At 37.2% G+C, this 15,833-nt stretch overlaps 1 protein-coding gene across 2 annotated transcripts in view; it reads right to left on the reverse strand.

Annotated features, from left to right (window-relative positions):
• The window catches only part of LOC128211194 (uncharacterized), a 63,520-nt gene that overhangs the window by 22,686 nt on the left and 25,001 nt on the right, over window positions 1–15,833 (reverse strand). For both annotated transcript variants that reach the window (XM_052915669.1, XM_052915668.1), the window contains exons 3-6: window positions 7,769–7,857; window positions 2,149–2,289; window positions 1,639–1,831; window positions 479–1,147 (exon numbers count right to left, since the gene is read on the reverse strand). In XM_052915669.1, the coding sequence (XP_052771629.1) occupies window positions 479–1,147; window positions 1,639–1,831; window positions 2,149–2,289; window positions 7,769–7,857 (1,092 nt within the window). The remainder of the gene's footprint in view (window positions 1–478; window positions 1,148–1,638; window positions 1,832–2,148; window positions 2,290–7,768; window positions 7,858–15,833) is intronic.

Genomic DNA, 15,833 nt, shown 5'->3' on the forward strand with positions numbered 1-15,833 from the left:
TGAATAGATGAATTCTAAATCTACACTGTGAAATTAATTAAAAGAAATAAGCTCATAATAAGAGAAATTGGTGTGTTATTTTCCTAAAATGATGGGTGAAAGTACTTCATGTCATTTGATGGGTGAAAGTACTTCATGTCATTTGATGGGTGAAAGTACTTCATGTCATTTGATGGGTGAAAGTACTTCATGTCATTTGATGGGTGAAAGTACTTCATGTCATTTGATGGGTGAAAGTACTTCATGTCATTTGATGGGTGAAAGTACTTCATGTCATTGGTTGATAGATATAACTGACTGATGTTTCCCTATCATTGGGAGATATATCATATATATAAACACTTCCATCATCTGCCTAGAATAAACTAAGTGTTCCTGATATGGAATTGCTAAAAGGGAAACAACAAAATAATGATCCTCAATATAAAATAAGTTTTTACATAATATTTAAAAACAAGAACAATGTTCTAACATTTACCTTAAGTCCAGGTCGGCGAAGCTTGCACAGTATGAATGTGGGTCTCGTTTTCTGAAACTCCAGAGTCACTTTTCCCTCTTGAGTGGGGATAACGGCATCCTTCTGCGAAGGGATGATTCCCAGCTGATCCAGGGGGATTCCTGGGCCCCAGTTGCTATCAGAGCAGTTAGGGAGGGGCACCGCATCATGAGCAGGGGAATCAGCGTTCACCTTGTACTCTGCCGCTGCTGTAAAGACATTCTTCACCCCGATATCTCCCGTCAGAAGCTGGGCAAAGATGGTCAGGTAGAAGGACCCAGTTTTCGGGGCTCTCAGCGTGAATGAAGCCTGATTGTGGCGTGTCTCTTGGAGCCCGTAACTCTTCAGTTTGTTCCCTTGGTACATCTCGTCACCATTCTCCGCCAGGACTATTTTGTACGTAAAATTTGTGGGCTTCACAAATCCTACTGTGATTGAAATATTCCCCTTGCGAGTCTGGACGACGCCTTTCTGGTGGGAGATGAAGAACATCCCGCATTTGAAAAAGTACGACTTGACAAGGGGGAGCTCTTCAAACTCCTGTAGGGTGAGCGGGTGGGCCAACATCTGCCACTCTGCTTTCTGGGCCCAGTGACTGTAGATCAGCTGCTCCGGGTCAGTCATAAAGTAGAAGTCATCGTATTCATACACCTGCAATGGAATATATACTGACATCATTTTTCTATTATTTTGTATCACTAAAAAATGTTAAAAATACTTTGAAATTTCGAACATAAGTCTGTATAATCAGCCCTTAACTTGAAAATGCATTGATGACTAGGCCAAATCTCCCAAGACTTAAACTTAAAAGGATAAGATGACTTGTTTTTTAACAATTCAAACCTTGCTTCAAACCTTGAAGAAAAGCAATACAATGCTTAACAACATGAAACATGTTTAGCCAAACACAATGTAAGCAAGATGACACACACATATGGACCTAGCATTATCACTGATACCACTGGACCATGCTAGATCTATTTTCAAGATGACAAAGGCTCCTTTACTTGTACTATGTCCTATGGAATCCAAATCTAGTCAAACACAATACAAAAGGGTGAAGGGAATATAAATTCAAAATGTTTCAGCTAGTTTTTTTCAGAAAATGATCACATATCATGCATGAAATTCCCATTGCATACCAGGTTTTCTGGCTGGTTTTTCTCCGAAATGAGGTATCGCGTGGCCCAGTGGGAGTCAACAAGGTACCAGTTCTCGTCAATGTTCACTGCGTTCCAGCTGTGGTTGTACTCCGTGCCCTTGAACTTGTCTCCCGGACGGTAGTCCAGGCCCTTCGCAAACCCAGTCAACACAGTGCAGTACAGACCAGCGTAGCTGAAACAACACGGGATAGCAGTTAGGTTTGTGTTAAGTTTGAACGATGTATAATACTTCAATGTGAGTGTGGTGTCAGCCATATTGGCACATCCAAAAGCCTTACATGACATGAACGATACATCCTGGGTTTGATCCAATTAAGGACATATTTTTTTCTCTTGTTAGTACAATAACAGTTCATTTTTTTTGTTAAGGGCAATAGCTTGTTAATATTTTTCTTTGAAACCTTTTATAAACCACTGGATAGAAATTTTAACTAGAATTGGAACAGAGACAGCCTTGATGGATGATGTACCGTGGTTCTGTTCACTTACCCACACAGAGTCTCGTAGATTCTGGCATACGTCCCTTTCTTGTTCTTGAAGGACGTGAGCACCTCCTCCGGGGAGCCTTTCTGGATGTTCTTAAAGTCAATATTGTACATGTTCTTGGACGTCATCCAGCGGAATATGGCTCTGGAAAATAATACATAGTAAAAAATAAAAACTGCAAAGACAGTTCTAGGAAGTGTTTACAGTACTACTCTTTCCACAACTGCAGTCACTAAACCATTCACTAATGTATGACTTCAGAAATATTTTGTGGTTGCACTGTTACTATAAATGAACATAATCTGAGAAAAAATGTTATTATAATCCCTGTTACCTTTGGTATTCATAAACACAGATTTGTAAGACACCCTAAATAAATTAAATAGCATTTTTACTACTGGGCATATCAACCTTTTACATACATTAAACATTTTATTAAACATAAGAGAGTAAGGGACATAACACAGGTCACTCTATATACAGTATTTTCTATTAATACAAATTATGACTGTCTCCCTTGTCTGCTTCAGAAGACGGAATGATACCCTTTTTCAAGGAGATAATAAAGGAGATAAAAACTCTCAGATCCTGAACATCTTCACCAGATTTCAAGAATGGTCTAGACATTGAAAGTAAATTGTGTTATTAATGATGTTTACCCATCTAAAGAATTCTGGCATTTTTAGAAGTCCTGAAAATACATAAAATATCATCCTCTGTAATTAGAGATGGCATGTTGGAATTCGATCTTCAATCATTTTTTTCCACATTATACTGGAATTCACTTTTCACTCTATGCTGATGGATAGAAAATAATAAGTATATGAAAAAGTATTAAAAAATGTGGCCATATTTTCATCAACTGTGAACACTTATACACATCCTCTTCTTAAATGCATAACTTGAAAGCAAAAAGGAAAGGCCCACTCGCTGATTATATTTGCAGTCAACTTCAAATGTTTTATACATCTCTAGCAGTTAAACATCATCAAGTCAGAGGAGTTATGTTATGTAAATATGTGTATAACAAAAACATATGTACCACCAACATTAGAAGTGGAAATATCCACTCCATCTCATAGTTGAAGTATGCGGGTCTTAAATCAGCAACAGGACTTGAATAAAAAATATTTATAGCTGTGAATCCAAATAGACTTCTGCATAAAAGTCAGACATAATTCACACTCATCATTGCACTAAGTTTACCCCTTAAAAGCTACATGTAAAACATATATACATATATATAAGCTATTTACAGGTAGTCAAACATGATGTGGCTGCGTTGATTTTTTTTTGGTTGAAACCTTCTATTTTGATTTCTGATAAATAAATCACATTTTCTGTCTGTGTTTGCAATTTCTCTGTTAATACATTGTAAACTTTGCCTTACAAGCTTTTTGACAAGCAGCAGTGATTTCCAATCACATCTGATTCATCATAAGTGAGTATTCCAGAGAAAACAGCCAACGTTGCCATCCCCGATCTTTCTATTCCAGGATACATCTTACATCCCATCAAGCAACCAACATCCATCCAACTATCTGACAAAACCCCAGCATTATCTAATAAACTGCACTATGTTAGCCTTCATTTCCACCAAGTTACATTACTTTTCCACACCCACAGAAGTCATGCCATCTCTGGCAAGCCATTGCTAAAAATGTCTGCCATTTTTCAAATAATCTGTGTATACAAGATTAATTTTATTGGCAAACTGTCTTACATTCAATCTTCTTCATATTCTTTTAAAGCTGAATTAATCATGTAAACATAATCATCTTGTATTGCTAACTAGTTCAATATGCAAGAAAAAAATGGAATTCTGTAATATTGCAGAGAAAAAATGGTGATTTTTAAGAATTCTTCGTGTTCAAAGTTGAAAATTTGATTTTTTGGTCATCACTAAACAGCATTGACAACATGCATAATTTATTGAGCTGAGTACACAATATTGAGCAATAATAATTAAAGGAATTATGTAATCAACTTGATCAGGAATAATGAAGCTTAAAAGGCATTGGCTGCACTGCTGGAAACTTTTCAGAGCTACTTTTGTTTGTTTTCTAAGGTTTTTAGTAAACTTTGATGACCCTCTGACAGACAACCATGGAAATGTCATTGGTAAACCCCCTGTTTCATCTTGAACCATTATGCCTCCTCCTCATTATCACAACAAAGTGGTTAATGAGCTGTCAAATGTCAAATTTAACACTTGCTCTCCAGTAATCAGGGCTTACCAATGGATGAAATGATGACAGAACAAAAATAGCTAACTAAATAGTGTGAAATCAGAAACTTATATTCTGGGGGCCGTTTCAACATTTGCAACAGTGAAGTACCACAGTTGAAAACTCTCCAAGGATTCCTGATGAGATGGCCCCTTACAGCCAATGTATACAACTGCAGCCAATTGTATAAAGCTTCAATAAGTTGTTCACCGGTTATCTTTTGGCTAGTTGACTCATCAAAGAGATTTGATTGGTTAGTAGTTATTAATGGATAAATATTGACCAATCAATAAACATTTTTGATGATCACTTTGACCAAACCAAAATCTTAACCAGTTTTATACAATTGGGTGCTGGTTATTATTTCCTTGGATACACAATGTAGGTCAAAGTTAGCCAAAAGTCGTTTGGTTGGTCAATCAATGGAATAATTCATATTAATTAGCAAAGTAACCAAAAGATAACATGTGGACAACTCGTTAATGATATATATAATTGGCCCGCTGGTCTGTAATAGTCAAATATATATCTATTCAAGACAATGAATGTCTTTAAGTGTAAATATTCATCTCAGACAAGAGATAAGTTTTTTCATGACATAGATAGCGGAATGCTATGACAAAGCTTTGAATTTTTGTCTTCAAAAAATAAGACAAACTGAAAGCAGAATATGCATGCAAAATGCAAATTTTTGCCATATTGCAAAAATAATATATGAAGGATTACAGTTAATACATTTTGTGGCAAAATCACTGACACTGACATTGATTTATGTCCTGGGATAATAAATCAGACAATAAAGTTGAAATTAATCAAGTACCAATGTAAACATGTAACATGCTGTTGTAACAATAGGGGTTGTAAAACGCTTCTTCTATCTTGTATAGGAACATAGGGTCTACTTTTATTGCCCTGGTACATGTTCTTTGTATGCGGTTAAAGCATGTTTGAGAGATGACAAAAACACTGTCGGACATAACAATGACATGAAATATGACAATAAGAACAACCACTGACCAAGCATTAGCATTAATATCAACAGACGCAGCAGTGATTGACGTGAAGCAGGCCGACAGACACAGCCATGACATAAAATATGACAAGACGAACACTGACAGACATGAAAGCGACATGAAATATGAGGACATGAACACTTGACAGACAGAACACTGACATGAAATATGAGGACATGCGCACTGACAGACAGGACAGTGACATGAAATATGACTACACAACCACTGACATACAGGACAGTGACATGAAATATGACAACACAACCACTGACAGACAGAAAGTGACATGAAATATGACAACACAACCACTGACAGACAGGACAGTGACATGAAATATGACAACACAACCACTGACAGACAGGACAGTGACAGACAGGACAGTGACCAAAAAACACAGTCAAATTATAGCGTTTATAATAAGGACACAAAACACCATCATGACTTTTATCACAGCAATATCCTAACCATGGGAAAAATGAGCAATCATAATATGAACATGGTAACTCTATTTATTCTCTGTACCACATTTCTTGCTTCAAGGCTGCATATCAGTAATCAATCAGAAATGCACAGACTGCACATAATCCTTTCATATAAATCTTTCAACCAGCTAACATATACATCAGCATTCTGATGAAGTTTCCAGCGATGTGATCAAAGAATTTATTACATAAAATTTTGCACCCTGTGATTTATACCATACAAAAGAAACAAGAGCACAGCTAGTAAGGGGGTGCCAACACTTCCAGTCAATCAAAGGGCAATTAACGTGACACTTGTAAGATGCAGTTATGGGCCTTGCTATGTGCACCAAGTTTTGTGCATATCTTAATGTTTTTTCTTAAGTTATAACTTACAGAGATAGTGCACCCTGATGCAAAACACCAAGGCTCTGACATTCCAACTAGCTAAAAAATATCTTAAAGATGCCAATGTTTCTTAAGGTTACCAATCTTTCTTTTTTCAAGGCTCTGACATTCCAACTAGCTAAAAAATATCTTAAAGATGCCATATTTCTTAAGGTTACCAATCTTTCTTTTATCAAGGCTCTGACATTCAAACTAGCTAAAAAATATCTTAAAGATGCCAATGTTTCTTAAGGTTACCAATCTTTCTTCTTTCAAGGTATGTTCTACCGCAAGGTCAAGGTCAAAGTCGAGGTAAAATATTTGTAAACAGATAACAAAAGTTTGTTGTAATAATATTGTGTATCAGTTTAACACAAGTTATTTATTTTGAAAACACAGCCTTTTATTGAAACCAGAGCCATGAGCCATGATATATGTAACAATTGAATTACATCTGAATTTGCTTTGGTTATAAGTTCATGATGATACAATGTGAGAAGACTGAGACATTTCAAGTAGGTTGTGCTCGCTGCCGTTGATAGATGTTTTAATTGAAGGACTTGGCAAATCATGTCAGAAAACCTTTAATCTCTATCACAATAAAACAATTCATTATACCAATATAAAACATAATTCATTAGACTATATAGCATTTCTATTTTCTTTGTACCATTTTCATGATTTACAGATGACTGATCCAATCAGTGGTATTCTCATTTTCATTGCATGTTGTATGAAAATATGTATGTTTTATATGAGGAAGTGGATTCCTTTTATTTCATTTGGTTATGATATTAGCACATGAAGTTCTAGTGATTTATTGATTACAAATCTAATGAACATGTCCTGCAACTCTTTCTCCCCTACAATATGTATACATCCGACAGGGGAACAACCCATGAATCAGGCAACTACATCTAGGGGTTCTAACAGCTGATAATCGTCAATCCTGAAAAATAGTTCGGGGCAGCAAAAAACTTTGGGTCAAGGGTAAGAGCTCTTGTTTGGAAACAAGGGGGCCAAAAAGGTTTTAGGCATTTCAGAGACCATAAATACATCATAGGAACACATTTTGTCATTTCAGAGACACTCTTATTAAAATGCATCACCGCAACATGTTTTGTGTCACAATATATTTACAATGATTGGAGCCTCTATATCCGGGATAGAGGATAAATCCTGAATTTTATATCCCCTGAACATCACAAGAGGAATAATATGTTAACTTGTAAATGTCTCTTCAAAGATGTTATTTCAAGCATCAATTTTTTGGCAAAAATGTGGTATAATAATACTAGCGAGTGACAACCAGACTCTGATATGATAATTGATTCTGCAAGTTCAGTCTGATTCCATCATCGATTATCCTGTATGCAATCTATCCAATTATTCAGCGCTACATTGTAACCATACTCTCCCTCTTGGAGGTTGGTGTTAATACATCGGAAAGGAGAGGTTTTTGTAAAATACAATTTCCTTAATAAAATAGTTCTAATGACAAGTTACAAGTCAGAACCATGTTTTGAAACCATACCTTGCCTTCTCAAGGTCGGAGTTGAGCTTGGGATAGTAGACAAGGTGCCAAATGAGGTCCTTGAAACTGGCATGGTCCGTCTGTGATACCTGCAAATGGAGGAAATTGAAATAGTTTTGACAAGAGAAAATAATTATTGAGATTTTCATCTGTGCCCTTGGCATGTTAAACTGCCCAAACGTTTTTATTAAACAAAGATTCTGCCTTTAAAATCATGTAGTGAGGAGAGGTCTGAATGGAGGGTCTTTATGATCATACCTTGCATTATTTGCACATATTTCTCCCTCATAGTTAATTTTAACAGAGGCCTCTCTTCAACGCCTCTCTTATAAACATAAGATAATTCAACTTCACTTTCCTACATTAATGCCCTTTGTTCACATTACATAATATGATGGAAACCTTTTTGAAAACATAAGTAAAGAAAGATTAAGAGTTAAGCACTTACATTTAACTAAAGAGTACAAAGAACCTTTTCCAAAGCTAATAATTTGTAAGAGCTATTACAATTAAACAACATTTAACATTAGAAAATTGTTAATATTGGTTCATCTAATGAGTTTTATGTGAAGTCCTCTAGAATAACATTATCACAGACATAATAAGTAAAGGAAACAAAGGCAATAACTCTTAAAACACTAAAGTACATTTTGATTTATGAAGTTCTCAGACTACACAACATGTAAAGAGTCAATGAAAATGAGCTGATCTAATAAAAGAAGCATCCTCTGCACAGTATAATCAAAATTCCTTGACAGAACTATAAGTAATACTACACAACAGGATCATGAGTTTTCTACACAACACAATCTGGAGTTACTTACACCGAATCAAGAGATTCCATCAGAAGTTTCCTTTGAAACAGAATCAGGAGATTTTCTAAACAACAGTATCAGAACTTTTCTACACTACAGAATCTGCCTTTTTGCACTACAGAATTAAAAGGTTTATCCACTACAGAATCAGACATTTGTTACACTACACAACCAGGAGAATCCTACACAAAGGAACCAAAGGTTCCATACTAAGCAGAAAGAAAGGTTCCTTACACTTGTAACAAAGTTTAGTGGTTCTACAAAATGAAACAAACAGGTTTTCTACACGACAAAACCAAAGCCTTCCTACACAACAGCAAAAGAAGTTTTCTACAGAAAACAACAAAGCATTTCCATCATACCAGACCCAGATAATTCTTACACAAATGAATCGAATGTTGCCTACACAGCAGAACCCAGGACCAGAAGTTTCCTACACAACAGAACCAGCCAATTCTTACACAACAAAATAAAAGGTCTCCTGCACAACAGGACCAGAAGTTTCCTACACAACAGATCCAAAAGTTTCCTATGCGACAGGGCCAGAAGTTTCCTACACAACAGAACCAGAAGTTTCCTACACAACAGCACCAGAAGTTTCCTACACAACAGGACCAGAAGTTTCCTACACAACAGATCCAAAAGTTTCCTACCCGACAGGGCAAGACGTTTCCTACACAACAGGACCAGAAGTTTCCTACACAACAGGAACAGAAGTTTCCTACACAACAGATTCAGAAGTTTCCTACCCAACAGGCTGCAAATTTCCTACACAACAGGACCAGAAGTTTCCTACACAACAGATCCAAAAGTTTCCTACACAACAGGGCCAGAAGTTTCCTACATAACAGGACCAGAAGTTTCCTACACAACAGGACCAGAAGTTTCCTACACAACAGATTCAGAAGTTTACTACCTAACAGGCTGCAAATTTCCTACACAACAGAACCAAAAGTTTCCTACACAACAGGCTGCAAATTTCCTACACAACAGAACCAGAAGATCTACACAACAGGGCCAGAAGTTTCCTACATAACAGGACCAGAAGTTTCCTACACAACAGGACCAGAAGTTTCCTACACAACAGATTCAGAAGTTTACTACCTAACAGGCTGCAAATTTCCTACACAACAGAACCAAAAGTTTCCTACACAACAGGCTGCAAATTTCCTACACAACAGAACCAGAAGATCTACACAACAGGACCAGAAGTTTCCTACACAACATATTCAGAAGTTTCCTACCCAACAGGACCAGAAGTTTCCTACACAACAGGCAGCAAGTTTCCTACACAACAGGCTGCAAATTTCCTACACAACAGAACCAGAAGTTTCCTACACAACAGGCTGCAAATTTCCTACATAACAGAACCAGAAGATCTACACAACAGATTCAGAAGTTTCCTACCCAACAGGACCAAAAGTTTCCTACATAACAGAACCAGAAGTTGCATACCCAACAGGACCAGAAATTTCCTATGTATTACAGACCAGAAGTTTCCGTATAAACAGCAGAACCAGAAGTTGCATACACAACAGGACCAGAAGCTTCCTACATAACAGAACCAGATGTTTCCTACACAACAGAAGCAGAAGTTTCAGTATAAACAGCAGAACCAGAAGTTTCCGTATAAACAGCAGAACCAGATGATGCATACACAAGAGGACCAGAAGTTTTCTACACAACAGGACCAGAAGTTTCCTACACAACAGAACCAGAAGTTTCCATATAAACAGCAGAACCAGAAGTTTCCTACAAACAGGACCAGAAGTTTCCTACATAACAGAACCAGAAGTTTCTGTATAAACAGCAGAACCAGAAGTTTCCTACATAACAGAACCAGAAGTTTCCAAATAAACAGAAAAACCAGAAATTTCTATATAAACAGCAGAACCAGACGTTTTCTACATAACAGGACCAGAAGTTTCCATATACTGTGAAATCATTTATATTTGTTGGCATGAAATTTCGTGGTTTGCCGAAAAAATACAATTTCGTTGGGTACTTGAATTCGTGGTTTTTTATTTTTGAAAAAAATAAATAATCAAATCTGCGATCTTCCTAGATCATCTGCATATTCTCCACGCGCTGGCCCGTGATTTCCGCCTTCTACGTCACAAGGTTTATGACACTCGCTAAAGTGGTACGAGATGGCAATTAGTGCATACCGTATTATATCATGCATAGGACGCACTTTTTTACCCCCAATTCTTGTCTTAAAAATTGTCTGCGTCCTTTCTATGCTATTAGAATTTCATCTGTTTTTTTCAAAGTCCTTTTCAGGTCAAAAATATCGGACCGGGGCAGAACGCGGTAATAGTAAGTATCTGTACTGCGTCACCGAAGAGAACAACTGACATAGGTAAAATCACGCAAGTTAACACACGCAGAAATATATTGAATGTTTACTTTATAATGAATTACTGAGAAATAAATTGAAAACAAACATGAGTGTTTACTTTTTTACAAAAGGGACGCTACTCACAAAAACTCGATGTGAGTCAGCACTATAACTGGATTGAGTTATAACGGCAACGGAAAATCGGGAAAGGAGGTAAATATCAATTAATCGTTGTTCATGATTTTAATGTTTCGATTATTTACAAAACATTTTGTTGTATCTTACTGTTTTAAAAAAAATAATAAAGGAATGTGCATTAGCAAAGTAGCATTATTGTCACTATTAAATCTTTTCAAATGTGCGAAGGTGTGAAAAACACCTGCTGTCTGGCATTAGAAAAACATCAATAGAGCGAACTATTGAGATGGTAATACCGTATAGTTGTTTGTTCGCACTTTACCCGTCGTGCCTTCCGCTGGCAAGGATAATTACCGACACGCATTAATTATGCCTGACATGCTTTAATCCGCGCAGCGACAAGCCTTATCAAAACAATCATCAGTTTTGACAATACACAGTTTTGCAACGGTTGCAACAGTTGACTGTCATTCAGAAGGCATGTCGGGACTATTACGGCATTTGTATAAGTCTTATAATATGCGTAAATGTTCTGAAACGTTGGGTGCTCAATAACCTGTAATGTAATCGATTATTTCATTAAATAAAAAAATCAAGTACAGACACTCATCACGCACATCTTGTAAACCTGGAGATTTTCATTAACAGCACACGTTTAAACACGTGCTTCTGTCATTTGGTTCATAAAAACACATTTAATTGATTTGGTTTATTATTTGTTAAAGGCAGAACAAAACCATGATAGTAAAATATACAGTGAGACATGTATTAACGCTGTATACTGCGACTTTTGTAACGAATAAACTAGTATGTACATAACATGGCAGTTGAAAAAGTCAATAAAGGGTCTATATTTCGTGGGATCTTAAATTCGTGGATCACCTTACCCACGAAAACCACAAACATTAATGCCCCACGAACATTAATGATTTCACAGTAAACAGCAGAACCAGAAGTTTCCTACAAACAAGACCAGAAGTTTCCTACATAACAGAACCAGAAGTTTCCTACACAACAGAACCAGAAGTTTCCTATGCGACAGGGCCAGAAGTTTCCTACACAACAGAACCAGAAGTTTCCTACACAACAGCACCAGAAGTTTCCTACACAACAGGACCAGAAGTTTCCTACACAACAGATCCAAAAGTTTCCTACCCGACAGGGCAAGACGTTTCCTACACAACAGGACCAGAAGTTTCCTACACAACAGGAATAGAAGTTTCCTACACAACAGATTCAGAAGTTTCCTACCCAACAGGCTGCAAATTTCCTACACAACAGGACCAGAAGTTTCCTACACAACAGATCCAAAAGTTTCCTACACAACAGGGCCAGAAGTTTCCTACATAACAGGACCAGAAGTTTCCTACACAACAGGACCAGAAGTTTCCTACACAACAGATTCAGAAGTTTACTACCTAACAGGCTGCAAATTTCCTACACAACAGAACCAAAAGTTTCCTACACAACAGGCTGCAAATTTCCTACACAACAGAACCAGAAGATCTACACAACAGGGCCAGAAGTTTCCTACATAACAGGACCAGAAGTTTCCTACACAACAGGACCAGAAGTTTCCTACACAACAGATTCAGAAGTTTACTACCTAACAGGCTGCAAATTTCCTACACAACAGAACCAAAAGTTTCCTACACAACAGGCTGCAAATTTCCTACACAACAGAACCAGAAGATCTACACAACAGGACCAGAAGTTTCCTACACAACATATTCAGAAGTTTCCTACCCAACAGGACCAGAAGTTTCCTACACAACAGGCAGCAAGTTTCCTACACAACAGGCTGCAAATTTCCTACACAACAGAACCAGAAGTTTCCTACACAACAGGCTGCAAATTTCCTACATAACAGAACCAGAAGATCTACACAACAGATTCAGAAGTTTCCTACCCAACAGGACCAAAAGTTTCCTACATAACAGAACCAGAAGTTGCATACCCAACAGGACCAGAAATTTCCTATGTATTACAGACCAGAAGTTTCCGTATAAACAGCAGAACCAGAAGTTGCATACACAACAGGACCAGAAGCTTCCTACATAACAGAACCAGATGTTTCCTACACAACAGAAGCAGAAGTTTCAGTATAAACAGCAGAACCAGAAGTTTCCGTATAAACAGCAGAACCAGATGATGCATACACAAGAGGACCAGAAGTTTTCTACACAACAGGACCAGAAGTTTCCTACACAACAGAACCAGAAGTTTCCATATAAACAGCAGAACCAGAAGTTTCCTACAAACAGGACCAGAAGTTTCCTACATAACAGAACCAGAAGTTTCTGTATAAACAGCAGAACCAGAAGTTTCCTACATAACAGAACCAGAAGTTTCCAAATAAACAGAAAAACCAGAAATTTCTATATAAACAGCAGAACCAGACGTTTTCTACATAACAGGACCAGAAGTTTCCATATACTGTGAAATCATTTATATTTGTTGGCATGAAATTTCGTGGTTTGCCGAAAAAATACAATTTCGTTGGGTACTTGAATTCGTGGTTTTTTATTTTTGAAAAAAAAAAATAATCAAATCTGCGATCTTCCTAGATCATCTGCATATTCTCCACGCGCTGGCCCGTGATTTCCGCCTTCTACGTCACAAGGTTTATGACACTCGCTAAAGTGGTACGAGATGGCAATTAGTGCATACCGTATTATATCATGCATAGGACGCACTTTTTTACCCCCAATTCTTGTCTTAAAAATTGTCTGCGTCCTTTCTATGCTATTAGAATTTCATCTGTTTTTTTCAAAGTCCTTTTCAGGTCAAAAATATCGGACCGGGGCAGAACGCGGTAATAGTAAGTATCTGTACTGCGTCACCGAAGAGAACAACTGACATAGGTAAAATCACGCAAGTTAACACACGCAGAAATATATTGAATGTTTACTTTATAATGAATTACTGAGAAATAAATTGAAAACAAACATGAGTGTTTACTTTTTTACAAAAGGGACGCTACTCACAAAAACTCGATGTGAGTCAGCACTATAACTGGATTGAGTTATAACGGCAACGGAAAATCGGGAAAGGAGGTAAATATCAATTAATCGTTGTTCATGATTTTAATGTTTCGATTATTTACAAAACATTTTGTTGTATCTTACTGTTTTAAAAAAAATAATAAAGGAATGTGCATTAGCAAAGTAGCATTATTGTCACTATTAAATCTTTTCAAATGTGCGAAGGTGTGAAAAACACCTGCTGTCTGGCATTAGAAAAACATCAATAGAGCGAACTATTGAGATGGTAATACCGTATAGTTGTTTGTTCGCACTTTACCCGTCGTGCCTTCCGCTGGCAAGGATAATTACCGACACGCATTAATTATGCCTGACATGCTTTAATCCGCGCAGCGACAAGCCTTATCAAAACAATCATCAGTTTTGACAATACACAGTTTTGCAACGGTTGCAACAGTTGACTGTCATTCAGAAGGCATGTCGGGACTATTACGGCATTTGTATAAGTCTTATAATATGCGTAAATGTTCTGAAACGTTGGGTGCTCAATAACCTGTAATGTAATCGATTATTTCATTAAATAAAAAAATCAAGTACAGACACTCATCACGCACATCTTGTAAACCTGGAGATTTTCATTAACAGCACACGTTTAAACACGTGCTTCTGTCATTTGGTTCATAAAAACACATTTAATTGATTTGGTTTATTATTTGTTAAAGGCAGAACAAAACCATGATAGTAAAATATACAGTGAGACATGTATTAACGCTGTATACTGCGACTTTTGTAACGAATAAACTAGTATGTACATAACATGGCAGTTGAAAAAGTCAATAAAGGGTCTATATTTCGTGGGATCTTAAATTCGTGGATCACCTTACCCACGAAAACCACAAACATTAATGCCCCACGAACATTAATGATTTCACAGTAAACAGCAGAACCAGAAGTTTCCTACAAACAAGACCAGAAGTTTCCTACATAACAGAACCAGAAGTTTCCTACACAACAGAACCAGAAGTTTCCTACACAGCAGAACCAAAAGTTTCCTACACAACAGAACCAGAAGTTTCCTACATAACAGAACCAGAAGTTTCCTACATAACAGAACCAGAAGTTTCCATATAAACAGCCGGACTAGGAGTTTCCTACACAACAGAACCAGAAGTTTCCTACACAGCAGAACCGAAAGTTTCCTACACAGCAGAACCAAAAGTTTCCTACACAGCAGAACCAAAAGTTTCCTACACAGCAGAACCAAAAGTTTGCTACACAACAGAACCAGAAGTTTCCTACATAACAGAACCAGAAGTTTCCATATAAACAGCAGGACTAGGAGTTTCCTACACAACAGAATCAGAAGTTTCCTACACAGCAGAACCGAAAGTTTCTTACACAGCAGAACCAAAAGTTTCCTACACAGCAGAACCAAAAGTTTCCTACACAGCAGAACCAGAAGTTTCCTACACAGCAGAACCGAAAGTTTCCTACACAGCAGAACCAAAAGTTTCCTACACAGCAGAACCAAAAGTTTCCTACATAGCAGAACCAAAAGTTTCCTACACAGCAGAACCAGAAGTTTCCTACACAGCAGAACCAGAAGTTTCCTACACAACAGAACCAAAAGTTTCCTACACAGCAGAACCAAAAGTTTCCTACACAGCAGAACCAAAAGTTTCCTACACAGCAGAACCAAAAGTTTCCTACACAGCAGAACCAAAAGTTTCCTACATAGCAGAACCAAAAGTTTCCTACACAGCAGAACCAAAAGTTTCCTACACAAC

This window comes from Mya arenaria, chromosome 12 (assembly GCF_026914265.1).
Source record: "Mya arenaria isolate MELC-2E11 chromosome 12, ASM2691426v1".
In the NCBI taxonomy this organism is placed as follows: domain Eukaryota; kingdom Metazoa; phylum Mollusca; class Bivalvia; order Myida; family Myidae; genus Mya; species Mya arenaria.